The sequence below is a fragment of the Saccopteryx bilineata genome, chromosome 5, assembly GCF_036850765.1.
Source record: "Saccopteryx bilineata isolate mSacBil1 chromosome 5, mSacBil1_pri_phased_curated, whole genome shotgun sequence".
Classification (NCBI taxonomy): Eukaryota; Metazoa; Chordata; class Mammalia; order Chiroptera; family Emballonuridae; genus Saccopteryx; species Saccopteryx bilineata.
Window position 1 is genome coordinate 1,910,484 of NC_089494.1, and position 25,050 is coordinate 1,935,533.

At 64.1% G+C, this 25,050-nt stretch overlaps 1 protein-coding gene across 10 annotated transcripts in view; it reads left to right on the plus strand.

Annotated features, from left to right (window-relative positions):
• Window positions 1-25,050, plus strand: part of HDAC4 (histone deacetylase 4) — a 276,699-nt gene that overhangs the window by 226,779 nt on the left and 24,870 nt on the right. For 6 of the 10 annotated variants that reach the window (XM_066233668.1, XM_066233661.1, XM_066233663.1 and 3 more), the window contains 9 exons: window positions 590-828; window positions 4,696-4,953; window positions 7,564-7,750; window positions 9,309-9,442; window positions 12,384-12,504; window positions 17,446-17,492; window positions 20,500-20,607; window positions 22,474-22,529; window positions 24,301-24,388. In XM_066233668.1, coding sequence (XP_066089765.1) covers window positions 590-828; window positions 4,696-4,953; window positions 7,564-7,750; window positions 9,309-9,442; window positions 12,384-12,504; window positions 17,446-17,492; window positions 20,500-20,607; window positions 22,474-22,529; window positions 24,301-24,388 — 1,238 coding nt within the window. The remainder of the gene's footprint in view (window positions 1-589; window positions 829-4,695; window positions 4,954-7,563; window positions 7,751-9,308; window positions 9,443-12,383; window positions 12,505-17,445; window positions 17,493-20,499; window positions 20,608-22,473; window positions 22,530-24,300; window positions 24,389-25,050) is intronic. The other 4 variants (XM_066233665.1, XM_066233662.1, XM_066233664.1 and 1 more) reach the window with 4 other exon arrangements.

Sequence of the window (25,050 nt, forward strand, 5' to 3'; positions counted from 1 at the left end):
GGTCCAAATGCAGATAAAGCAAAACCACCCCCAGTCAGCGCAGCCTCAGAGGTCAGCCCTCAGCCCAGGGCAGGGCGGGGCAGGGCGGGGCAGGTTCCTCCTGTGCAGCCAGCGGCTCCCCAGGATATGTGGAAAGAGAGTTTGTGTGACTGTCCTCTCTGTGCATGTAATCAGTGCTTTAACAAGAGACGCTTGAACAGCTTGACCCGAGGACTGTTGACCTCACGCTCAGTCTCTGTGGCCTCGAGGAAAGAGCTGCCTGTGTCCTCTGGGCACCTGGAGGCCCCGCAGCGTCGCCATAGCGCTGTGCAGATCGAAAGCTCGCAAGGGCCTGGGCCCTAGCAGGGCGGTCGTGCTGGCCTGGGGCCCCTGTCGGCACATGAGCTGCTCTGCGGCCTGTCAAACCAAGCTTGGGTGTCAGCAGCTCCCACGGGGCAGCCCGGGGCTCCTGGTCTCACCGGGCGGGCTCCCGGGAGGAGTCACCTGGGCTGGAGGTTGCAGCTCTCAGAGTCTCCAGCAGTCACTCAACAGCCCTCTCTCCTCTCTCCTCCCTCTTCCCCTCTGCTGTTTTCCTTCATGTTATCTTCAGACTGGTATCTTTCAGGCCTGGGCGCGCTGCCCCTGCACGCGCAGTCTCTGGTTGGCGCAGACCGGGTCTCCCCCTCCATCCACAAGCTGCGGCAGCACCGCCCGCTGGGGCGCACGCAGTCGGCCCCGCTGCCCCAGAGCGCGCAGGCCTTGCAGCACCTGGTCGTGCAGCAGCAGCACCAGCAGTTCCTGGAGAAGCACAAGCAGCAGTTCCAGCAGCAGCAGCTGCACATGAGCAAGGTGGGTCTGCGCCCGCGCCCAGACCGCCGGGCGCTCCTCTGCTGCCTGGCGGCCCGGGGCTGGCGGGGACGCAGTGGGCTCAGCCTGCCCCCGCACGGCAGGCCTGGGGGCTTGTGTGCAGCGGGCACTCAGAGCGCCCCGTCCCCGCGAGGGGGGCAGCTGGCACGGGCTGTGCCCTGCGTCCCTCGTCAGCATCATGTGGGTGAGCTCTCTTGGTCGGCACTTTTTCTTGAGTCCCTTCAGCATATTTGTTTTTTTTTTTAAGCAAACTTGCAACACAAAGTCCCCAACTTTACATTGGTTTGGAGTCCCCAAAAGCACATTTCCAAGTGACTTGACACTGCGCCATGCGTGCCCACTGGAGTCACGCCATGCGGGTGCTCACGCCCAGGCCAGGCCCCAGAAGCTGGTGCACCTGCGGGGCCCCCGGGGCGCAGCGGGCGCGGTCAGCAGGGCGTGGTAGGGAGGGCATGTTGCTCCGCTCGTGAGTCAAGCAGGAGAGCAGTGATGCCGGCTCCCCCTGTCCGGTGCCAGTGTTGAAGTAGGGCATCTTAACGTTAGGGAACGGCATGAGCCTCAGCGTTTCCTCAGGGGTCAGACGCGGTGCAGCTCCACGCCAGGCCTGCGCCCCAGGAAGTCCCCACAGGGACTCGCACAGCAACAGCGTGCACAGCCCAGTGACCGTCAGGCGGAGCAGGCGCCACTGGGCCGTGGAGCATCCCTCAGCCCCAACACTCGCTGCAGCCAGGACGCGTCCTGGAAGCCTGGGACTGAGGGAAAGAGGCCGGCGGGAAAGCCTGCGTGGGTGCCGTTCCATGTGGACGATGTGCCCGGGACAGGCAGGCAGGACGACGGTCACCAGGAGTCAGGCAGGGTGGGGACGACTGCCCGTGGGGTGCTGCTCCTTCTTGGAACGATGGAGATGTGAGTCAGGGCGGCGATGCCTGCCCCCCGGTCGTCGTCTGGACGGCTGGTGAGGGGCACAGCCGGGCCGCGCGCTCTGTCTGTGGGGCCGCAGCTCAGTGGGGCTGTTAGGAAGGAGGAGGAAGGGGTGGCAGAAGGCAGTTGTGGTGGCTTGTGGACAGAGTGGGGGCACTGGCAGATTCAGAGATGAGCAGGCTGAATGTTCAGTGTCTCTTCCTGGGAGAGGTCGTCCCATTGCCCCTCATCCCATTGCCCCTCCTTTTCCGGGGGGCCCCAGCCATCAGTCCTCTGCCTGCCTCCCTGGGCGTGAAGGGCTGAGGGGACAGGGCTCACGTGCTCCCCTCCACACGGGATGGAGCTTGTGGAGGGGCGCCTGACCCGCACTCCCAGCCGGACAGCACAGAGCCCTGAGCACCGCCGGATGGCACAGGACAGGGACTTCTCACCGCGGGGGGTGGGCTCTGCGTGTCCGTGTGCTCCCGTGTTGCTGCCCCCAGACGTCCCCTGACGCCAGCTCAGCTCTTGCTTCTGTCAAGTCGCTGTCTGAGGGCCGGGCTGGGCGCTCTGAGGTGGGAAACACCTGCTCACAGCTGCTGTGTTCCTGAGCAGAGCGATCGGGAAGCTGGGTCACCTCTCTGGTTCTGGTACATGACGGGCAGTGGGAGTGACAAGTGATTGCGAGGTTCCCACCCGTCCTCCCAGGCACTCCGGGAGCCGAGCTTGTGCAGGTGTCACCTGGCCCCGAAGCCTCTACCCTTTGTCTCGGAGCAGCTGTTCCTGTGCTAGTTCGTTACCCGAGGGCCCCAGAGCCCAGGTCCTGGCAGGGCTCCCAGGGGCGGCCCTGCACCCTCTGCTGCTGGAGATACGCTGACACTCAGCCTTAGCGGGCGCTGCTCCATCAGCGTCACCCTTGGAGGGAGGTTGGTCCTTTCCCGTTGCTGCACGCCCAGCGGCCGGACGGGCCACTGCTGCTCCCCTAAGGACCACAGCAATGCAGCAGCCCCAGCCGATGGCCTGCGGGGAGGAAAGGTGGCCCGGCACCGCTGTGTCCACCGGGCAGTCCCCACCCCCTCCGCGGTGTCAGCCTCACGCTTGAGCAGGTGACCAGAGCCTGCGTGCCGTCACCTTTAGTAAAGGCTCGGTGGGTGAGGGGCTTTCTGGAGAACACTTGCCGTCAGAGGGTGTGGGGCTGTGAGCTCCGAGCCCGTGCAGTGTGACGGGGAGCGTCTGGTCCCGGCCACGGGTGCGGTCCGTCTGCCTGAGGTGAGCAGTGTCTGTTAGAAGAGATGACAGAGGCACCTGGACCGCTGACGCCGGCTTCGCTGTGACCACAGCTCCGTCTGCGGTTCCTGAACGCCGTGCGAGGCCGGGTCCTGGAGACCTGGGGGTTGGACGCGTTTCCTCCCCCCTGACCTCCCCGGCTCTGAACACGAGAGCTAGGACTCAGTTACACGTGTGGTCTAATTGTGAGCACAGCCAGGCCCCTACGACCATTGTCTGCCCTGAGCTCGAGTCTGGGTTCCAGAAAAACGTGTTGTTTCTGCATAAGGTGAACGGCGACTCTTGAGGGTCAGAGGCCACAAGGAGACAGAGCTGGCTCGTTTGTCCAGTGTTTCCACCAGCACTTTCGCCTGTGGCCGCTGGGAAGCAGAGCTTCGTGTGGTGGTGGGGAGGGACAGGCCCGGCCCACTGAGGCTGGCTGCACAGGCACCCGCGTCACTGTCACCACAGAGCCGAGGCCCCTGACAGTGCCCGCACCGCAGGGAGGCTGCTGATGTGAGGCCCCTGCTGACACCCCTCCCAGGCGCCCTGTGTCCTGAGGCCGTGTTCAGGAGCCTCTCTCTGTCTGGGCATACGAGGCGAGCCCCAGCGAGCCGGCCGCAGCTCAGGTGTCCTGCCCAGAGCTGCTCGGGACAGTGGGATCTGCACATTCCAGGCCTGCGGTGCCCTCTGCCAGAAGCAGGCCCTGGTGGAAGCCCCAGCGTCCCAGCTCCCCACGAGGGGCCAGGGGGCTCAGCTGGGATGCCCTCCTGTCCCGAGGAAGCTGCGGTGGCAGCAGGGGGAGCACTAGACGTCCACACGAGCGAGTTGCTCTGTGCTCCCTGTCCGCGCTCCTTTTCCGGCAGGGTGGCTGCTGGGCCCTCACCGGCTCCCGGCTCCCCCTCCTTCCTGCTGACAGCCCAGCGCCGCCATGCACCCAACCGCCTGCCAGGGCTGCAGCCCCTGCTGCCTGCCTGCCAGTCCTGTGGGCACAGGGCAGGGGCAGGGGCAGGACCTCGACCTCGGCCCCTGGAGAGGGAAGCTGCAGGGGGAGAGTAGGTCCCGCACTGGTCGCCCACTCGACCTGCAGCATCGGCACAGAGCTCATGGCACTGGAGCCCTCCGAGTCCCGTGCCAGGGCACTGAGCTCTCAGGCGTCCCGGGCCTGGTCCACTAGCACAGAAGCCAAGGAGGAGCAGATGTGGGCATCCGACCCCGTGCCCTCTCAGGGTGGGGCCTTGTCCCGTCAGGAAGGACATGGAAGGGACTTCTCAGACGATGACGAGTCCCTGGGCTGAGGGCAGGGAGGGCGCACTGTCCCCCCGCGTGGGGGTCCTGGAGGAGGGCTGGGGCGTGGCCTCTCCCCTCGGCACCCAGGCGCAGAGCTGGGCTGACTCACCACCGACTGTCACTGCCGCTCCCCTGCTCAGCACAGGTGCAGGTCTGTGTCCTTCCCCCGCTGCGGCCTCGGCGGTCCATCTCAGCACCGCGGACAGCCCAGCACCCAGGCGGGGCCACGTGACTGGCCAGTGCCTGCTGGCCTGGGCTCAGGGTGTGGTCACACCTCTCCCCACCGAGTTCTTCATCCCTTTGTTTCCGAGCCGCAGGCCTGGTGACGGGCATTTCCCGTGCAGTGACCTGGGTCGCCCTGGGTTGCGCTGACTTCACCCCTCGCCTCCGCAGATGCTCCCCAAGCCCAGTGAGCCGGCCCGGCAGCCCGAGAGCCACCCCGAGGAGACGGAGGAGGAGCTCCGTGAGCACCAGGCCCTGCTGGAGGAGCCCGGCCTGGACCGGCTCCTGGGGCAGAAGGAGGCCCAGGAGCTGCCCGCCGTGCAGGTGAAGCAGGAGCCCCTGGAAAGCGAAGACGAGGAGCCGGAGCCCCCGCGGGAGGCGGAGCCAGGCCAGCGCCAGCCCACGGAGCAGGAGCTGCTCTTCAGACAGGTGGGCAGGAGGCCGGCCCGCCCCAGACAGGGGCCCCATGCCCGGGGGTGGTGGAGATGGGGGCCTCTTCCTCCCACGCCCGCTGCCCGGTCGTCCCCGACTCCTGGTGCTGTGGGCGCAGTGCCCGAGGCTCCCCGGCTCTCTCCCTGAGCTGTCGCAGCGTGCCGGCTATTGTCCACTGTGGGGTGTCCCCAGCTGCTTCCCAGCCCCGGGGACTTTCTGTCCAGACTGCGGGCTCTGCTGAGTGTGAGCCCAGTGGGGGCGGGCAGTGCAGTCACTGGGGGGGGGGGGGTTCTCACTGGTCAAAGAAGTGGGCAGGACCTGTGGAGGCCGAGGAGGCAGCAGTGACCAGCCTTGCAGATCCTGAAAAGCAGTGTCCCCTGGGCACACAGAGCCAGCAAGGCTCCTGGGCAGTGACAGCACTGTGGGGGACTGATGGGCAAACCGGTGAGCGAGTTGCTAACTCACAGTGAGAAGTCGAGCTGCCCGGTCAGCACAGCACTGGGTCGGCCGGCCAGTGAGCTGGAACCTCCTGTCACAGGCCCAGCTGCCACCCTAGAGGATGCTCGCTCCCTGGGAGCAGGACGGGCCAGTGCTCCACAGAGTGGGGTCTGATCGTGTCCGGGCTGCGGGCCCCTGGCCACCTCCCTTCTCACTTGGTGTCGTGTTGGCCACCCTGCCGGGCACCGCTTGGCTCGGACGGCCCAGGTGTGTGCCCGCCGCGCTCCTGCCTCCCCCACAGCACCTGGAAAGACTCCGCCACCCCCAGCCTTCCTGGGTGTCTGGTGGTCTGGGCCTCACAGCAGCTGCTGTGCGCTGCTCAGGTGTGGGGTCTTCTCGGGGGCCACGTCCTCAGCACCAGGGGCACTGACCCCTGCTCTGCAGAGTGCGGTGGGACAGGTGCTCTGAGAACAGAGGTTTCAGCCAGAGGCGGCCTGGCTCCCAGCCCCATGGGCTTCGTCCCGGTGGTGGAGGGGCCTGGGGTGACAGGGGCGAGGTCTGACTCACCGGAACTCGGTGGTGTTGGCGTGCGGACGTGAGGCTGGGAAGCACTTGGGCAAGTTGGCAGGGCCAGTGTCCTTCAGGAGAAGAAGCCACCAGCATTTGGGCAGGAAGAGTAGCTTTATACTCCAGGTCTGGGATGGTTGTTGGGAACACACGTTCCATGTTCTTTGGAGATAATTAGCAGAGGTTTTCTCCAGGGGAAGGAGCAGTTTGCGGTGTGAGCAGAGGCAGCGTGTCTGAGAGCTTGTGCGGCTGTGTATGAGGAAGGGGGCCGGCTGGGTGTAGGTGAGGGGTCGGGGGAGCCTCCTGCCGAGGCCCCCAGCGTCTCTGGGCTCTCTGCCCCTTGGCCTGCTGTGCGCCTCCTCTCCTGTGGGGGCTGGGAAGGCAGACCTTCCAAGACGACACGATTTGTTCATGAAAACTAAGGCGTGACTCAGTGTCCTCGGCTCCAGCAGCTTGGCCTGTGAAGTAGGACGTGCAGCCATTCCTTCCTTCCTCCCGGCAGCCCTGGGGGTCAGCAGTTCCTCGGCAGGGCTGGGCTAGCCGCAGAGTCCCCGTCCCCTTGCTCCTCTGGCTGGACTCTGCCTCCCCTGGAGTGTGCACCTTGGCCTGTCTAGAGCGTCCCGCTGTGGTCGGTCTGCCTTGGGGCCTGGCTGTGTGACCCTGGCTCTGAGCCCCTCTGCCACCGGCCCCTCCCAAGTCCCCCGCGTGCATCTGGCTCGCCGCGCTGAGGGGACGGGGCGGCAGGTTAACCCGGTGGACTTGCAGGAGGGACTGGAGCGATTTCCCTGTCCCTGCCCTCCCAGAGCTGCCGTCCGCTGGGCCGTGGGGCCTGGTAGGGTGTCTGGCCTCTCCGGGGCCACTCTTCACTTGGAAACACGGTTTCAGTGAGAACAGCTTCCCATGGAAGTGTCTGTTTCGCTCACCCCTTCCTCCTCTGGTTACGTTGCTGAAAGGTGGCTCACAGAGTCCTGGGACTGTCCGCAGCTGCCCCTCCTAGAGGTGGTGCACACCCTCCCAGCGCGTCGGGCCAGGGGCAGGGCCCGGCCGTCAGCACCGTCCTGTCCTGGGGGCGGGCGTGGGGCCCTGAGGGCTGGGGGGGGAGGGCAGGTGTGTACAGTGGTGTCTGCAGTTCTCTGCGGTAGGAAGCCAGGCTTTCTGCTCAGGTTTCCGGCATGCAAACCCACTACTCTGGGTCAGAACCGAGACAGCGCCGGACTCGACCAGGAGGGCTGCCGGGGCACCTGCTGGCTGTCCCCAGTCCCCGGGCACAGCGTGGGTGAGAGCCCGGGCGGGGAGGGCGAGTGCAGGGCGGGCCGCATGTGAGGAGAGGACCCACCCCCTGCGAGGAGGGCGAGTGCAGGGCGGGCCGCGTGTGAGGAGAGGACCCGCTTCCCTGCGAGGAGGGCGAGTGCAGGGCGGGCCGCGTGTGAGGAGAGGACCCGCTTCCCTGCGAGGAGGGCGAGTGCAGGGCGGGCCGCGTGTGAGGAGAGGACCCGCTTCCCTGCGAGGAGGGCGAGTGCAGGGCGGGCCACGTGTGAGGAGAGGACCCGCTTCCCCGCGAGGACGGGGCCCCTTGAAGCAGCAGCCCCCTGTCTCCCACAGCAGGCCCTCCTGCTGGAGCAGCAGCGCATCCACCAGCTGAGGAGCTACCAGGCCTCCATGGAGGCTGCCGGCCTCCCCGTGTCCTTCGGTGGCCACCGGCCTCTGTCCCGGGCCCAGTCCTCCCCGGCCTCCGCCACCTTCCCCATGTCTGTGCAGGAGCCCCCGAGCAAACCGCGGTTTACCACAGGTAACGTGGGCGGGGCCCTGGGCGCGGGCGGGGATGGGCCACAGGCTTCTGACAAACCCCGGGAGGTACACTGGGGCTGCAGGCCCCTTCCAGGCTGGGGGTCCGGGCGACCTTGCACCTGACCCACCAGCTACGCCGGGTGGAGGGGACGAGACAGGTGGCTCTCTGCGGCTCCCTTCCCCCACCCTCCCGTCTGGATCTGCGGGGTCTCTTGGGCACAGAAGCCCCCTTTCCCTTCCCAATCAGCGGCTTGCAGAGAACAGTCTGTCCCCGGGCTAGTGTGCCCCTGCGGGCTGGTGGCTGCCCCTCCGGCCAGTGGCGGGGGTAGTGGACCTGCCCTTCCTGGTCTGCTCCCTCCTTGAACTGAGCGTACACTCAGGGCCTTGACCCCGAGGCCCAGGTAGCTGCTTGGTGTCATCTGCACGCTGCAGGCACACAGCGTGTGACGTGGCTCAGCCAGCCCCTGGCCCTTGCCTTTTACCCTGGGTGGTCCTTCTTGTTGCCAGTGGTCGTGATTCTATCTGTGCTGCCCTGCGCTGCCCCCTTCCACCTCCACGCCACGCCACAGCTGGGACATACCTGCTCCCAGGAGTCTTGGTCTCTGCCTACCAGGCTCCACACCACAAGTCAGGAGTGCGGGTGGTCGAGCCAGGAGTCCACCAGGCTCATGAGTGTGCAGCTGCCCCGGCCACCCCCAGCCTGGGATGGGAGGGCAGGCAGGATCCCTCTGGACAGTTTACACCCAACATTTCTTTCTGTGGTTGAGAAAAAATTATGTAAATACAGAATGGTTCCATCCTTCAAATTGTTCTTGTAAAATGTTATTTTTCTTTCAAAGTTGTGGGTAAATAAAACTTAGTTTTCTTTGCTCTTAGAAGGGTATTGTTCACACTCAGAGGAAAATTTAATTCAGAAATTAAATTGTTGCTTCTCAGAAAGGGAACCAGAGAGGACACAGGCGCACATAGTCAGCAGCTGGCCCTTCCTGACAGGACGAAGCCCTGGCCACTGGCCGGGTGAGCCCCTAGCACAGCTCAGAGCAGAGACCCGGCCTGTCTCCCCACTAAACCCCGGAAGCCTCAGACCCTCCTCAGTCCACTCAGACTGCTGCTCCAGAGGGTGGTCTCTGGCGGGCACACTGGATTTGGGGACCAGAATCTTATTTCTGGATGTCACCGTGGTCCTCTGCAACACGAATGCCACCGGCATGCAGTCCCAGAGCTGAGCCCTCAGCGTGGGCCTCCCTCTTGTCTCCTTTGCCTGCTCCCACCCCGCAGGCCAATCTGGGCGCTGCCCCTGCCAGTGCTGTTGGCTCGACCGCTGGGCTGGTGTGCGCCAAAGCCGCCGCCCAGGCCACCTGCTCAGCCCGGCCTCGGCGCTCGTTTCTCTGAGCTGCAGCTGAGGGTTCCGGGAAACCGGCTCTCCTGGGGACTGTCCTGCAGGGCAGGCTGCGCTGCGAGCCTCTGTCCCCTCCGGGGAGTGGCAGTGTGTGCCCTCCAGGCTGCTGGGCCTGTGGCAGGGCCCCCCGCTGCTCTGACCGCGAGTGTGCCCGCTGCAGGCCTGGTCTACGACACGCTGATGCTGAAGCACCAGTGCGCCTGCGGGAACAGCAACAGCCACCCCGAGCACGCCGGCAGGATCCAGAGCATCTGGTCCCGGCTGCAGGAGACCGGCCTCCGAGGCAAATGCGAGGTGCGCGGGGCCCCGGGCTTGGGGAGGGCCACCGCCCGCAGGGACCGGGCCCAGTGCAGGGCGGTGCCGGGCAGTGCAGGCGCCTGTGCCCATTTCCACGATGGGGACTGGCAGTGAGCGTGTCCAGTCCCTGGGGACTGGAAGGTGCCTGGGGCTGTGCTCCTCCCTGGACGAGGGCCCCTCTGTCCCACACCCGCTGGCACGCTGCTCCCAGCACACTCTTGCTGGACCCCATGGCTGCCCTCTTCCTTCTGGTCCTTCCTGGAGGAGCCAGTCCAGGCGGAGCTGCCCAGCAGGCAGCACAGGTGCACACCTTCAGGCTCGGCTGCAGGCAGGAGGGGAGGTCCACAGGGGAGGGAGCCTGGGGCCTTTCCTTCAGTGTTCTCTCTCTCGAATATTCTGGAAGCTTCTCCCAGGATGCGGAGAGTGTCATGTTTGGGGTACCCCTCCAAATCCAGTTCGCACAGGGCAGCGGGTAGTGTGCGGAGCAGGTTCTAGCCTGGTCAGCATTGGGTTCACGAGCACAGCACTCCCCGCCCTCTGAGTGCAGGGAGCGGGTTCTGCTGGTCCTTGGTCCTCACTGCTGAGGATAAGGGATGGAGGCCAGGCTGCTCTCAGTCACAGGGGTCCCCACCTCCTCGCCTTCAGCGGGATTCCAGCCCTCGGGTGGCGGCAGTGGGCCCCGGGCCGTGAGGACAGGACGGCCCTGTGCTGATTGAAGGAAGTTTGTGTCCTTACGGGGGAAGAGCACTTCCAGCAGGAGCCAGCCCCTGCCCTGCCCTGCAGCACTGTCCTCTGGGGGTGGTGAGCTCTCAGGAGGCCCTGCCAGTGTGCACGAGGAAGGCCCCCAACTCGGGACCCCTTGGCGTCCTTTGTGGAGGGCACTGGCAGCACCCATTCAGTGGGACCTGCTGCGTTCCCCCACACACATTGGGAGTCCCCGCAACACTAAGGGCCACACGGCTCTGCAGTGACTCTGAGAGCTGGCGCCGTGTGTCACAGCCGGGGCAGGGACGTCGTGGAGAGCCAGCCCATCCAGAACCCTGCTTGAGTCCCCATCCGGGTCCCCCCACTTCCCTGCACAGGTCCACCTGCTCCTCCAGAAGCTATCTGACTATTCAGGGGCTCAAGTCTCCCGTCCTTACCAGAGCTTTTGTGACACATGGTTCTTGGAGGGCAAGGGGCCTGTCCTGGAGAGCCCTCTGGGGAGGACGGTGACCCCTGCCGGTGAGGAGTGGAGCGTGGCACCGGCGTCCAACCAGCCGGAGCTCACCACTGGGGGGCAGCACCGCACAGCAGATGTGGCTGTAACCTGCCCTGCTCCTCCTGCTCAGGGCTGCTGGGGCGTCTTCAAGTCCCGTGACCAGCTTCCTACCCCCATCTTGTCCCCAGGAGGGTCCTTGAGGCCAGAAGTCTCTGTGGTAGTTTCTCAGCAGAAAAGCAATTTTGCAAGGTGGGGTGAGATGTGAAAACATGGAGATAAAGACCCGTCTCCCCCACCTTCTTTGGCACCATGGGGGACACTGACCTGTCCTGGCTGTTGGCTGCAGGGGCCCCCAGACCTATAGGACTCTGGTTCCAAGGGTGACGGGCCTGTGGGTCATGGGCTCAGACCCCAGTCGGCAGGATGGTTGGGAGGAGACTGGGCTGACACCTGTGGCCCCTATACAGCACGCATTAGGGACCCACGTGGATGCACCCTTGGTGGGTGAGACGTTCGCCTCAGGCTGCCTCCTGGCTCAGGGTGATACGTGGTCACTCAGTCCAAGGGACTGCCAGGTCCCTGTCATTACCCCTCACCTCTGCCTCCCGCTGGCTCCCTGGGCGGCAGATCACAGGGCCCAGCACTGGACACGAGTATAGGAGTCGGCCCCCGTAGGAGAGGTTAAAGACACTCCCAGGTCCCCTAGTCGGGGCCTCCAGCTCCCGGGGATGGCGTGGGCTCCTGTGGGGCCTCCAGCTCCCGGGGACGGCGTGGGCTCCTGTGGGGCCTCCAGCTCCCGGGGACGGCGTGGGCTCCTGTGGGGCCTCCAGCTCCCGGGGACGGCCGTGGGCTCCTGTGGGGCCTCCAGCTCCCGGGGACGGTGTGGGCTCCTCTGGGGCTGGCTCCCCCTCGAGTGCCATGTCAGGCGGGCCCAGCGAGTGCTGGGGGACGTGCGTGGGAGGACGCTCCTGGGAGCTCGTGCCCTCCACGCTGGGGCCTGGCTTCAGAGACGGGCAGCTCGCAGGCGCCCTCTGCTCTCCCCGCCTCTGCAGGATCTCGGGGCGCCCTGTCTAGAGCAGCTCCAGACCCCGAGGCTCTGGGGTGAGAGCAGCTGCTGGCCTGCTGCTCAGAGTCCCCTGGGCACCACCACCAGGGCCTCCTCCTGTCCCTCTGACCTTCAGAAAGCCACTCTGCTCTAGAACGTTGAACCCCCTTTTTGCTAAAAGGTTGAGTAAATGTTGCTCAGTTAAGGAATAGTAATATATATGTTAATTTATGGGGAAATCTGAAAGCGGTCCTAGAGTCTTGATTTGAACAATTTCTAAACTAACTCAAAATACAGACAGACGGGCAGACGAAGACCTAAGACTGATGTGTGAGGCTTCTGTGGGCTCGCAGGACGGGGGCCTCTCCCCAGCATTCCTCCTGTGGGCGCTGCCCTCGGCAGGCCCCTCTGCAGAGCCTGGCAGTGGGACAGGTCGTGACGGAGCCACGGCACCTGCGGGACAGGGGAGGTCAGAGCACTAGGGGCCAGGTGACCCTTTAAACGTTTTCAAAGTTACAATTGAAGTGTAAACCCTCTGAAATGTTCTAAAATGTTTTATAAACACTGTGCTGGGTCACATTTGCTTCCCGCCCTGCAATAACCAAGTGCTTCCCGCTCCTGCGCACGTGCAGTCCAGGTTCCCTCACCTGTGCGCACGGAGACGAGGGTGGCCTCGCGTTGTGTCCCCGCAGTGCATCCGCGGACGGAAGGCCACCCTGGAGGAGCTGCAGACGGTGCACTCGGAGGCACACACCCTGCTCTACGGCACAAACCCCCTCAACCGGCAGAAACTGGACAGTAAGAAACGTCTAGGTATTCCGAGGCCTTCCTTCTTTTACTGCCCGAGGGTGTGTCCAGCCCGTGCTCGTTCACGGCGGCTCGACCCGGTCATGGGAGGACAGCCGGCCGCTGAGGCCCTGGCCAGACAGTGAGTGCTGCCTGGCAGGTGCTGCGGGGCCGCCAGGCAGGGAGGCACTGAGTCGGCGCTGGAGGAGGAGCCGCCACCCCAGCAGCCGGGCCGCGTCAGTTCCTCGGTCGTCCATGCGCCTGGGAGCACGTCTTCGGGGCTGGACGCCCAGCCGGTGCTGAGGCTCCCGACGGACGGGGTCCGTGTCCAGACCTCTGGAGGCAGAGCAGGGGGGCCGTGAGGAGCCAGCAGCCAGACAGTGTCCACACTGCAGAGTGTGTGGACAGCGGGTGTCAGAAAGGAGGTTCTGAGCCAGCGCTGGGGAAACCAGACTGGGCAGCCCAGGACGGCAGCTGCGGGGGCCTGGCCCCAGGGGCCGGGCGGGGGCTCTGACGAGGCCTGGGCAGCCGTCTGAGAGGCGGTACGCCCACAGCCCACAGCCCAGGACAGAGAGCCTAGGGCCCCTGGGCTGCACAGCCGTCACACAGCAGGTCAGGGGCCCCAGCCCTCCCTGCTGGGCTTTCAGCATGTTGACCTTTACAGCAGATACCGAAGGTCCCTCTCAGGGACTGAGCAGCCAGCCCAAAGGACACTGACCCCGGGGGCACCCTGACAAATAGCCCCCCAAGGTCCTCAACAGTGGGGCTCTCGGGTCATAAGCCCACTGTGTGCTGGAGCTTCCAGGGCCCTCTAGGTCCTTGCTCTTATTCGCTAGCGAGGACAGAGAACAGTCTTGTCTGGGAAGGCGCTCTGCACAGAGACAGCCCGGGACAGCAGCTCAGAGGCAGGTGGAGGGCAGTGGAGGGCATGGCGGGGGGCCAGCACTGCCGTGAGCACCCTGGAGCAGGGGCTGCTCGGGCTGCGTGGACAGGTTCCAGTGGAGGGCACGGCCGGGGAGCCAGCACTGCCGTGAGCAGCCTGGAGCAGGGGCTGCTCGGGCCGCGTGGACAGGTGCCAGTGGAGAGGCGGGCAATGGAGAGCACGGCAGGGGAGCCAGCTCTGCCGTGAGCACCCTGGAGCAGGGGCTGCTCGGGCTGCGTGGACAGGTTCCAGTGGAGGGCACGGCCGGGGAGCCAGCACTGCCGTGAGCAGCCTGGAGCAGGGGCTGCTCGGGCCGCGTGGACAGGTGCCAGTGGAGGGCACGGCCGGGGAGCCAGCACTGCCGTGGGCACCCTGGAGCAGGGGCTGCTCGGGCTGTGTGGACAGGTGCCAGTGGAGAGGCGTGCAGTGGAGGGCACGGCAGGGGAGCCAGCACTGCCGTGGGCACCCTGGAGCAGGGGCTGCTCGGGCTGCGTGGACAGGTGCCAGTGGAGAGGCGGGCAGAGAGCGCCCGGGGAGGGAAACATTGGGCCCACCTCAGAGAGGGGGACCCTCGGGCTGGAGGACGCACTGTGTCCACTCAGAGAAGGCAGAGAGGGAGTGCGGAGAGCTGGGACAAGCTGGAGTAGGGCGGCAGGCCTGTCCTGGGACGAGGGCCCGAAGAGCAGGCCCTGGGAGAGAGCCGAGCAGAGGGGTGTGGAGAGAGCCCCTGGGGCCATCAAGCAGGTCCCAGAAGGCAGGACGAATCTCTGGCCACAGAACCCGCACGCCTGTGGTGGCCTCGGAGAACCCAGATGGGAGGGCGGGGGGACAGGCAGGCTGCTGAGGTTCCGAGAGCGTCGGTCCGGGAATCAGCACCACGTCGGCCGGTAGCCAAGGCCTTGCGGAGCCACGGGACTCCAGCTGGCCGTGTGTGTCCGGCCAGGCTGCTGGTCAGCGCCGGGTGAGGCAGGCGGCTCAGACGTGTCCCCTTCACACGTCTTCTCTCAAGGCTGCGGGGACAGGACCCCCCGAACGGAGAGTCAGGCGGCTCCCTGGGCACAGGCAGGGTCCGTCCTCGTCTGCTGGTTCTGGTTCTGGCTCCCTGGGCACAGGCAGGGTTCGTCCTCGTCTGCTGGTTCTGGTTCTGGCTCCCTGGGCACAGGCAGGGTCCGTCCTCGTCTGCTGGTTCTGGCTGGCTCCCTGGGCACAGGCAGGGTCCATCCTCGTCTGCTGGTTCTGGCCGGCTCCCTGGGCACAGGCAGGGTCCATCCTCATCTGCTGGTTCTGGCTGCCCTCACAGAACAGCAGGCAGGCCCACCACCAGCAGGACTTTCCGCCCCCAGTCCGGAGGCTGGGCGTCCCAGCCCAGGGCTTCTGCTAGTTCATGGTGGCTGTCTTCTCGCTGTGTTCTCTGTAGAGGGAGGGTGGGACCTCCATGGGGCCTCTTATAAGGGCACTAATCCCACTCGTGAGGCCTCCGTCCTCGTGACACCATCGCGTTGGGCGTAAGGGTTCCCTTGTGGGACTCGGAGGGACAGACATTCCAGGTGCAGCTGTCACAGAGCCCCGTCCCCGCAGCCAGCAGGCAGGTCCAGGGGGCCCGTGCGCCTGGTGGAGGTGTCGGCACTGCTGGGGCAGTGTGGCTGAGAGCCTGCCCGCCAGGCTGGCTCCCCCAATCAGTCGGTGCCAGTGGACTGGGACGCCCAGGGCCAGCCCGGGATCCCCTCTGATTCCTCTCCTGGCGTCCAGCTCCTGCTTCACCAGACCTGCTGCTGGGCTCGCTCCACCACCCAGGTCTCCCTGCCCCAGAGTGGACGTGGTCATTGTGGGCTTAGAAGGATATCCAGAGCCGCTTGCTCGCCCAGCCCAGCCCTGTCCCCAGCCCTGCCAGGTGCTCTGCACCCTGAGCCTTGTTCTCCAGCACCCGCTGGGCACGCTGACGTCAGGGTGTGACCAGGGACTCCCTCTGCTGGAGCCATCACCTCAGAGGCACTCCTGTCCTCTGCTCTGTTCTTGCTGCGTAACTCAGGTTTGCAGAGCTCAGCTGTTGTGGTTTAGGACACACTTCGGAGGCAGAACCATAGGAAGAATGTGGGGACAGTTGCCCGGGAGCAGGAGAGAGGTTCTGGGTCCCCTGGAGGGGGTGGGGCGTGCTCCGTCCCTCAGGCACAGGGTATTGGCGAAGTCAGGTGTGTACGCACATCATGGAACCCTTCCGTGTGAATGGTGCCTCAACTCACCCCCAGAAAGGCAGATATGTCTCTGAGCTGTGGGGGTGCTCAGGGCGCCCAGGCCCTCAGCCCCGGGGCAGGGAAGTCTGAGCCAAGGTGGGGGACCAGGGCTACAGATGGACACACTGCTGTGGAGGGTCTGCAGGCCAGAGCTGTGGTGGCCAGAGGGGCGGGACGTGTCCAGGAATAAGACAGCACCTGCCAGGGCCCAGAGGAAGAGGCGTCTGGCCCGGGGCCAGGCAGGGCGCTGGAGAAAGGAGCCTTCGGGATGGACAGTGGGGAGAGAGTGAGTGGTCTCAGTGGGAGGAAGTGAGCAAGGAGACCACGTCTGGAAGGTCGCCGTGGCGGGCAGTGCCCAGTCCCGGAGTGTTCTTGTGGGGGAGGGGCCGGTGGGTCCCCTGATGACCCAGGAACCCCAGCTCCATGCCACCGGGAGGTGGTCCCCAGCCGCAGGTGGTGACTGCAGACACGGCAGTGTCAGGTGTGCATGTGATTTGCGTCAGGGTGTCATACTTTGCTGCTTTTTTGCTAAACCTTGCGTCCTAAAATCTGCCCACACGGCTGTGAGGACACCGATGGGGTTTCCCCGCACCTCTTGGGATTTACTCTTAAGTTTCTGTGGTGTCCTCGTTAGGACACTTTGTTGCCGTTAGTTTAGGTATTTCAGACAACAGTGGTGATTGTCTCAGATATTAACCCTAATTAGGTGTTTAAACTCTGCTGTGCCGCTTTTCTTACTGAAATACCAAAATTGAATCCAAAATTTCTGAGCTCCTACACAAGACCTGTGCAGCTGCTGTGCAGGACACAGCTCGGCTGGGCAGGGCTGCAGTGGACACCTGAGGGCTGGTCAGTCTCCCTCTAGGTGTGCTGGAGGTTGAGGGGGTGGTCTTCTGGTGGCGGGGGCCTGGAAAGGGTTGGGGAGGCTTGCTCCTCATCACTCATCATCCAAGCGAACTTCAAATGTTTGTCGGAGGGAGGATCTGCACATTCTGGAAAGATCCCTCGTGTCTGCAGGGCTCCTTGTATTCTAGCTCCTTACCTTTGTTCACAGCTGGGGGGCTCCTAGGGCCCCGGGACTCAGACCAGCGCGGGGCCAGCAGGAAGCTCACCGTGGGGCCAGGTCAGGTCTGTCCCTGGGACTCAGACCAGTGTGGGGCCCACGGGACTGCTCACTGTGGGGCCAGGCCGGGTCTGTCCCTGGGACTCAGACCAGTGTGGGGCCTGCGGGAGGTTCACCATGGGGCCAGGCCGGGTCTGTCCCTGGGACTCAGACCAGTGTAGGGCCAGCAGGAGGCTCACTGTGGAGCCAGGCCGGGTCTGTCCCTGGGACTCAGACCAGCGTGGGGCCAGCAGGAGGCTCACTGTGGAGCCAGGCCGGGTCTGTCCCTAGGACTCAGACCAGCGTGGGGCCAGCAGGAGGCTCACTGTGGAGCCGGGCCGGGTCTGTCCCTGGGACTCAGACCAGCGTGGGGCCAGCAGGAGGCTCCCTGTGGAGACAGGCCGGATCAGACCATAGCGAGGTTTGCTCGGGTCAGCCTGCAGGAAGCGTGGGTCTGTTCCATGCAAGGTACGGGAACTTGTGTTGCAAGCAAAGCCACCCCTTGGTGCTGCCCTGCCCTGTGAGGAGGGTCCTGCAGCCCAGGACCACTGCCCGCCAGTCCTGCCCCCACAGCAGGCCGCACAGGGACACAGCTGCACCTGTGAAACCAGCTGTGGAGCGTCCTGCGGGAGCTGCAGCGTGTCTGCCCGCTGTGCTGGTGCAGCCCGCGCCCCTGGCCTGGCCCCTGACCCAGGCTCTCCGTCTGCCCGCAGGCTCCCTCACGTCCCTGTTCGTCAGGCTGCCCTGTGGTGGTGTTGGGGTAAGTATCTCTTTAATGTGTAAATAACATCTTGTTTGTTCTCAGGGGCCCAGGGGTCCTAGAAACCGCTGCCTTGCTCTCTGTGGCAGACAATGGCTACCAGGTGTTTTCCATGAACAGGCGCGGGGCTGCCCCGCCGCTCACACAGGGGCTTCAAAGGCCCGCGAGCCTGTGAGTTTGATGGCTGCCTCCTTGGGGAAGGCACCCTCCTTGGGGAGGTCGCCTGGCACCCACGGCCCGCCTTAGGAAACGGGGCTGGGTGTGTGACTGGTCGTCTGACTCCGGTGGCGAAGGCCTCACTTGAGTGGTGTATGGGTCCTGACCTCTGCCCCAGGCCCCTGGAGCTCTCTCCCTGTGGAAGCCTTAGGGGCCACCTGACGTTCCCAGAGCTCTTCCAACAGTGACAGTGCTTTTGACAGATCCGGTCAGTTGTTCACTTGGGGGGATTGGCTCACTGAACGCGCAGGACGGCATTGGGAGGGTCGGGTCGCTCTGGCCAGAGCCCTCAGCAGTACGAAAGGGGCTCCAGCCCCCACCCGGCTGGGTGAGAGCAGAGCTGTGGGTGGAGGTGAGGCTGGGCCTCCTGGCCATGAGCGTCTGTGGCCATGAGCGTCTGTGGACAGCAGAGCCATGGACCCGCACAGCAGCCCGAGTGTAATTACAGACTGCAGGGGGCCCAGGTCTGGATTCTGTTATGGAAATGAAACAAAATTGTTTTCTTCCTGAGTCTTTACAAAAATCGCTGCTTTGAAAATTACCCCGTCAGAAAGGGGATCGGCAGCCGCGGAGCCTTCTGGAGTGGCTTTACTCTAAATTGTAAGTAGGCTGCAAGCTCTTAATTCAGGGCAAGGTTTTGGCCCGACTTGAAAAGGTCTGGATTCCCACAGCCCCACTGCCAGCGGCCAGGACGTGCAGTTTACCAAGAAAAGCTAAGGGGGCCTTGGGCCAGGCGCCCCTCCCGCTGTGAGTCCAGGCCTGACTGCAGGCAGACCAGCACCCACATCGTGGGGGCACGCCTGTCAGGGATGAGCCGAGAGGGCATCCCCTCCTCTGTCCCTGCCGTGGCCCACCCGTCCTGGGCGGGCAGAGCCTCTGCCCCGCCCTCCTGCCCTGGCCGAGGTGCCGCATGCGGCTGCAGCCGGCCAGGGCCTCCGCGTCTCCTCCGGGCACCAGGGGCCAGCCCGGTCCTGGGCAGCACAGCGGACCCAGGGAGCCCCAGTGAGGGTGGAAATGTCAGCTGGGGGAGGGAGCGGGAAGGAGAGGCTCTTCTGGTCCTGCGATGCTTTAACATCCAGGGCTGAAGCTCACTTCCTTAACGATAGTGAACAGGTACATGCGTTTGTCTTTTCAAACCACCACCTGGTTATCACAGGTCCCAGCGAGGGCCTAGTAAGTGTCTGCCTGGCTGGCCTCGGGCGCCCTGGTGCGGAGTGCTGGGCCCACGCTCTGCTCCGAGAGGGCCATGGTGACCCAGGACGGCCACTCGTCTGTCCACCCCGTCTCTGTGGGAAGTCTCCTCCGCCCGCTCTTGTCTCACTGTAGGAAAGTAAGCAGTGGGTCCTGCTCTGAGTTAGTCACCACGCTGCCCCTCACCCTGAGCAGGGCCGCCCGTCCGCGCTGCGCTCCCTCTGCAGAGCCCCAGGCTCCTGGAACACAGGGCTGGTCCCTGGGGACGGGCCAGGAAGTGGTGGAAGGTCTCGGGTTCCCTGCAGACAGTAGCAGCTGGGACCCCACAGTGGGGCTGGGGCTTGTCCCCGGCTCTGGGCAGGAGGCGAGCAGAGCGGGGAGACTCAGCGCACGTGGCGGTCAGTGTCTGGGCGGCCCGTCCATTAGCGGCAGAGCGGTGTCACCTAGGACAGAAGCTGGGCTTCAGGAGCTGGATACCAAAGCTGTGGAGAGCAGGCGGAGCACAGTGTTCCTGGGACACTCGGAAACTATTTAAAGAGCACAGAGGTGTGGTCATCGCAAAGTGTGACCTTTGTGGAGTGACACTCCTCAGGCCAGGGCTCAAACCTCATAGATGCATTTTAAATCATCTGGCTTTGAAGACGGAGCTTCACAGCGTCGCTGGAAGAAGTCCGCCTGCCCCCTGGGATGGTCTTGTCTTGGTCGGGGGGCGGGGCCTGTGCACCGGCCCCACCTGCTGGCTAGGGCAGGAGGGGTTTGGCGGCCTCACTCTCCGCAGCCACAGAGCGTGCAGGGCTCAGGCCGAGTTGGCCCGAGGGCGCTCAGACAGCCCAGACACTGTTAAGGTGAACAGCCGTGTCCCCGCACAGCAGCTCAGCGGGCTTCGGGCTGCCCGCCCCATTCCCAGGCAGGGCTTGTGGTACACGTGGCGGAGGCCCCTGCCGACAGGGCTCTGTGCCCTGGACCTTGGCCGGAGGCCACACCCTCCATTCTGGCTCTTCCACCACCCCCCCCCCCGGCTCTCACAGGAGATGTTCTTCGTAGACTTTGGTGGCCAAAGTCTCTGTCCCTTTTCTGTCCCACGCGAGTTGAACAATCTCAGCCTCAGTGGCTAAGCCGCATATGCAAATCACATGATCTCTCTGTGCCACACGTGCCACTTAAAGTGGAATACACACCGGCAGAGTGTGGCACGCGGTCCCCCGGGGTGCTCCGGAGACCCTCGTTTCTGTGGAACTTACTACGTTTTTGGTGCTTCTAGTTAATTCGGCACAACATGAGGTCGTAATCTGGAGAGACCTCTAATGTTTTCATTTTGCTAATTGTTAGAATAACTCAACTTTAGTTAGAGTATAAAAAAAGCAAAGCTGACCAGGTGACCTTGACAATCTGTTGTAGCAGCCGAGAGAGAGCCAGGCTTCCGAAAGGGGAGGGACCCAGGCGCCTCGTTTCTGTTGCATTCGCTTCTCTTGGTGACGTTCAGCATGTTTTTAGAGGGAAGCCAGGTCTGTGCTGTGACCAGTGAAGGGGTCACGGGCTCTGGTGCGGGGGCTTCAGAGGCAGAGCCCCCGAGGTCTCACTGCGGGCGTTGCTTCCACAGGTTGACAGTGACACCATATGGAATGAGGTGCACTCGTCGGGGGCGGCCCGCCTGGCCGTGGGCTGTGTGGTGGAGCTGGTCTTCAAGGTGGCCACGGGGGAGCTGAAGGTCAGTGAGGACACGGCGGACACGGGCTCTTGGAGGGAGACCTGCTGGGAGGTGGCTGGGGGGGCCACCACTGCGGCTCCACCTAGCAGGCCCAGCAAGACCAGCAGTGAGGACGGCTCCCACCCAGGCGTGAAGAGGGGACCCCGTTCTGTCAGCCACTTTCGAATAGAAGGGATTTTTTTCCACGTTTGTGAAAGCACATGAGCAGCTGTCCTCAAAGGTGTGGGTCCTCGGAGCGCTTTATAATCTTAAAAGTACAGCCCCCAAGAACATTTGTGTAGATGAGTTACGCCATCAGCATGGGCCACGCCTGAGTTTGAGACTGAGGAACGTTAAAAACATCTATGAATTGGAAAATAGCGTGTCTGGCTCAGTCGGTCAGCAGGGCCGGCTCCCGCCTGGTCCCGGCAGGCGCTGCTTCGGAGAAAGGCGGCCTCCGCAGACACGGGCGGGGCGGGAGGGGTGTTCCACTGGCCGTTTGAGGTCATTGTGGATATTCTCTGACGCAGCACAGAATCCAGCAGGTGGGAGTGTCTTAAATCTAGTGGCAGCTCCATGACCCTTGACTCGCTTCCCACACGACCCACCAACCCGGCTCACATGCCCAGTAGGTCCTGATCTGCGCACGTACCATGTGTCACGCTGGCACTGGGAACTGTGTGGGCTCCTTGGGTGACACTGGGCCTGGTTTATCCCAGTTGGCACCCTTCATCAGGAGGGCGACATGCTCCATGGTCACACAGGGTGCCCAGCTGTCTGGTTTCCCCAGAGGCTCAGCTCAGCACTGCCAGTGGCCGCTGCAGGCTCTGTCTCCCGAGGCTCCAGGCTCTCGTCACTGAGGTGTGAGTGGGGAGGGGTCCTGGCAGTGCTCTCCAGGAGGGCGTGGTCCTGTGGGCGGAGCCAGGTGTCTAACCGTAGCAGAGCTACTCCACGTGGCTCTGAGGGCACGTGTCTGACGGGAGTTGAAGTCAGTGTTCTACTGCTTATTCAGGACACGCTCCGCTTTACCCACACGCGTGTGGTGGAAACCCCGCTGTGTGCTGGTGCTTCTCCAGCCGCTGCCCGGGTCCCGCTGTGGCTCTGCCAGCACCACCCCCCACCTTGCCCCCGGCGCCTGGCACAGTGGGACAGGTCTGTGGGGGAGGTTACCCCATGAGGGGTCCCTCACCCGGCCTCCTCGCGCTGGTCTCTGTGGAGGCCGCACACCGCTGCCCACAGCCCCGGCACGGGCGGTCAGCTGGCCCCTGGGGCTGGTGTAGACCGCCACCACACAGCTTCCTGTTGCCAGTGAGACCGAGATGGAGTGAGGACTTTGTGCAGCATGTGCATTTCACACGTTGCCTGTGCTTTGTGCAGCAGCTACAGAGCACCTTGGACGTGCGTGACCCCTGATGAAGGCGAGGGCTTGTTCAGCCCCTCCCGCCTGACGGGTCTTCCTGGTGCTGATGAGCTCTTTGCTCTCCGCGGGGCCCACTGCCCTGTGAACTGAGCTGCAGTCGTGGCAGACCTAAGAGAGGCCAGCCTGGGCGTGACATCTGCCCGCGGCTGAGTCCCTCCCACACCACTGACCCCCACGGCCCCACCCAGCTGCTTCCTGAGGAGATGGCCCTAGTCAGGGCCCTCCCAGACCCCCACACAGGGCAGTGCCAGCCCTGGTCGAGTCAGGGACACGTCTCTTGGTGACCAGGATTGTATAGACTCGGAGAAGGGACTCAGCCACTTAGCTGTTCTTAGGACCAGCCCTGCATTGTGTGCTACGTCTGTGCCCTGGGCTGCCCTGCACCCCCCGTCCTCGTGTGTCTGTGACCATCTCACTGGCATGAGACCAACCTCTTGTCCCTGTCTCCCCCGTGGTGCCCTGTGCAGAATGGCTTCGCCGTGGTCCGCCCTCCAGGACATCACGCGGAGGAGAGCACACCCATGTGAGTAGATGCGGGCTCTGCACCGGGGAGGGCGCTGTGGCGGGGGAGGGCGCTGCACCGGGGAGGGCGCTGCGGTGGAGAGGGGGGAGGGCGCTGCAGCGGGGAGGGTGCTGCGGCGAGGGAGGGCGCTGCGGCGAGGGAGGGCGCTGCGGCGGGGGAGGGCTGGCGTCTTGACTCCTTAAAGGGCTGTTGGTGCCGCTCGCCAGCCTTCCTGTGCTGTGGAATGTCCTCTGCACCTCTCGAGTGCCCAGGGGTCCCCGTCCAGCACAGAGTAATCCACTGTGCAGCTCGGGTCAGAGGTCAACCCCTAGTGGGTTAGGATGAAGAGATGGACTGGGAAGGAGCGAAGGGAGGGAATCCCCACAGGCAGCTGAGACAAGGCTTCTGGGCGTTGTTTCTCGTAAAAAGACAAGTTGGGGAGGATGCGCACACTCCCCGACGCCTCGTGTGGCCGTGACAGTCACTGAGCACCAGCATGATTTCGAGCATGGCCTTTCAGTAGCTGGCTCACCACAGTCATGAGAAGGCTGACGAGCAGGGTCCTGCCCCATGGCCTGCTCTCTGGGCTGTCCAGGTTCCGACTCCCGTGGCTCCATCTCACCTGGGGCACTGGCCACAGTCGTGTGTGTGGTGTGTGGATGGTCCATCGCCATGTACGTGGAGAGCCAGTGACAGGGCCTGCTCACCTGGGGCCAGGCCACAGGACTGACTCTTGGTGACAGGGCCTGCTCACCTGGGGCCAGGCCACAGGGCTGACTCTTGGATGCAGGTGTTGTGCAGAATGTCTTGCTGCGGGGGGGGGGGGGGGGGGGGGGGGGGGGGGGGGGGGGGGGGGGGGGGGGGGGGGCGGCATCTCATGGGGCCTAGGAAGCCACCCCAGTAAACACGGCTCCCGGGCTAGGAGGTAGACGGGGCACTGGGGTTGCTGAGTCAGGTCAGGAGTTGGGGCTCCCCTGAAGAATAAGTGGTGGTTTGTCACCTGGCAGAGCAAGGGGTGTGTGGATGGCACTGTTGGGTGGAGCCAGGAGGTGCAGTGGGACAATGCCCTTGTTCTCACGCGCCGCTGGACCAGAGTGGGACCCCAGCTGTCCGTGATGCCCAGAGGAGTCCCTGTCATCTTATGCCCAGTTAGGGTCAGACCAGTTTCGTAAGGAATCGTCTCTGCAGGAAGGAGGGTGTGCTCGTCACTACCGAGGGTGGACTTGGGGTGGACTGCAGCAATCGCTGGTTTCCTCGTGGCCCAGAGCACACACTCCATCCCCAGGCTCAGCCTTGTCTCACTGCCCTGGAGTGACTCGGGGCACGGAGGGCTGCACGGAGTGTGTTCAGGGACGCTGTTCTGTGCACCAGGCTGTGGTCGCATGTCCTGAGTGGGCAGGCTCCCCGATGCGCCTGGGTTCTGGAAGCAGAGCCACCAGCCCTTGCTCTGGGGTGCAGGAAGGCAGATGTGGACGGAGCAGTGTCGTGTTGACAGTTACTTCCACTTCTTTTTGCTCCCTGGGTGACGGGACAAGTGACTCGTGTGTCTGGGAGCGTGGGCGGCTGACCCAAGTCACTTCCGTGTCCCTGAGAGGCCAGCAGGGGGAGACATGGGCCCCAAGTGGAAGGGATTTCCGGTGGGGAGCTCCGCCCTCCGCATGCAGGGTCTGTCTGTCCTAGTGTCCCTGCCTTTCCACTGCTGGGTTAGAAACTGTGTTCACCAGACTCTGTTCGGTTGCAAGTTGTGTAGAAAGTGTCCAAATTCGTGTTTCCTCCTGATTCTCACCCGCAGGGGGTTCTGCTACTTCAATTCTGTGGCCATCGCAGCCAAGCTTCTCCAGCAGAGGCTGAACGTGAACAAGACGCTCATCGTGGACTGGGTGAGGGGCCGCCTGCCTGCTGGAGGGAGGGGACCATCCTCCCCGCAGGAGACATTTAGACCTGGGTCCTTGATTCTGGAAACTAGCTCAGGGTGCAGAAATACAAGCCCTCCCCTGCCAGCAGTCAGGTTCTCGAAACGTCTGGAGAGGTGCCCATGGTTGAGGGAAGCAGGTGTGGAGGAAACAGGGCCCAGACACGTGCCTCCGTCCGAGAGCGTGGCCGCCCTCTCCCCTGGACCGTGTGTAGCCTTGCTCAGCCTCACTCATGAGGAAGCCCTTGCCGCCTCTGCGCGGAAACCCCGTTTGTGCTGCCATCCCCCCACCCTGCAGGAGATGCGCCTCTCAGGCCCACCGCCCCGGGCGAGCCCCTCACCAAGGGTGACAGCTGGGCCGCAGGGAGGCTCAGAGCCTCACTAGACGGGGATGTTAAAGGCTTCATTTTATTATTTATTTGTACAGAAAGAGGGAGTGAGGGGTGTTCTCTTTGTATTTGTGACTAACATTCTAATGAGAAGAGACCCAGGTGTACCAGGTGGGAGTATCGCTTGTCCTTCTCGGTTCAGAAAAGTAAAACCGAAGACATGACCCGTATACCCAGCCAGCTCCCAGGTGTGGGCACTGGTCATGGAGCTCCAAGGGCCCCTGGGTGGCTCAGGCACGTG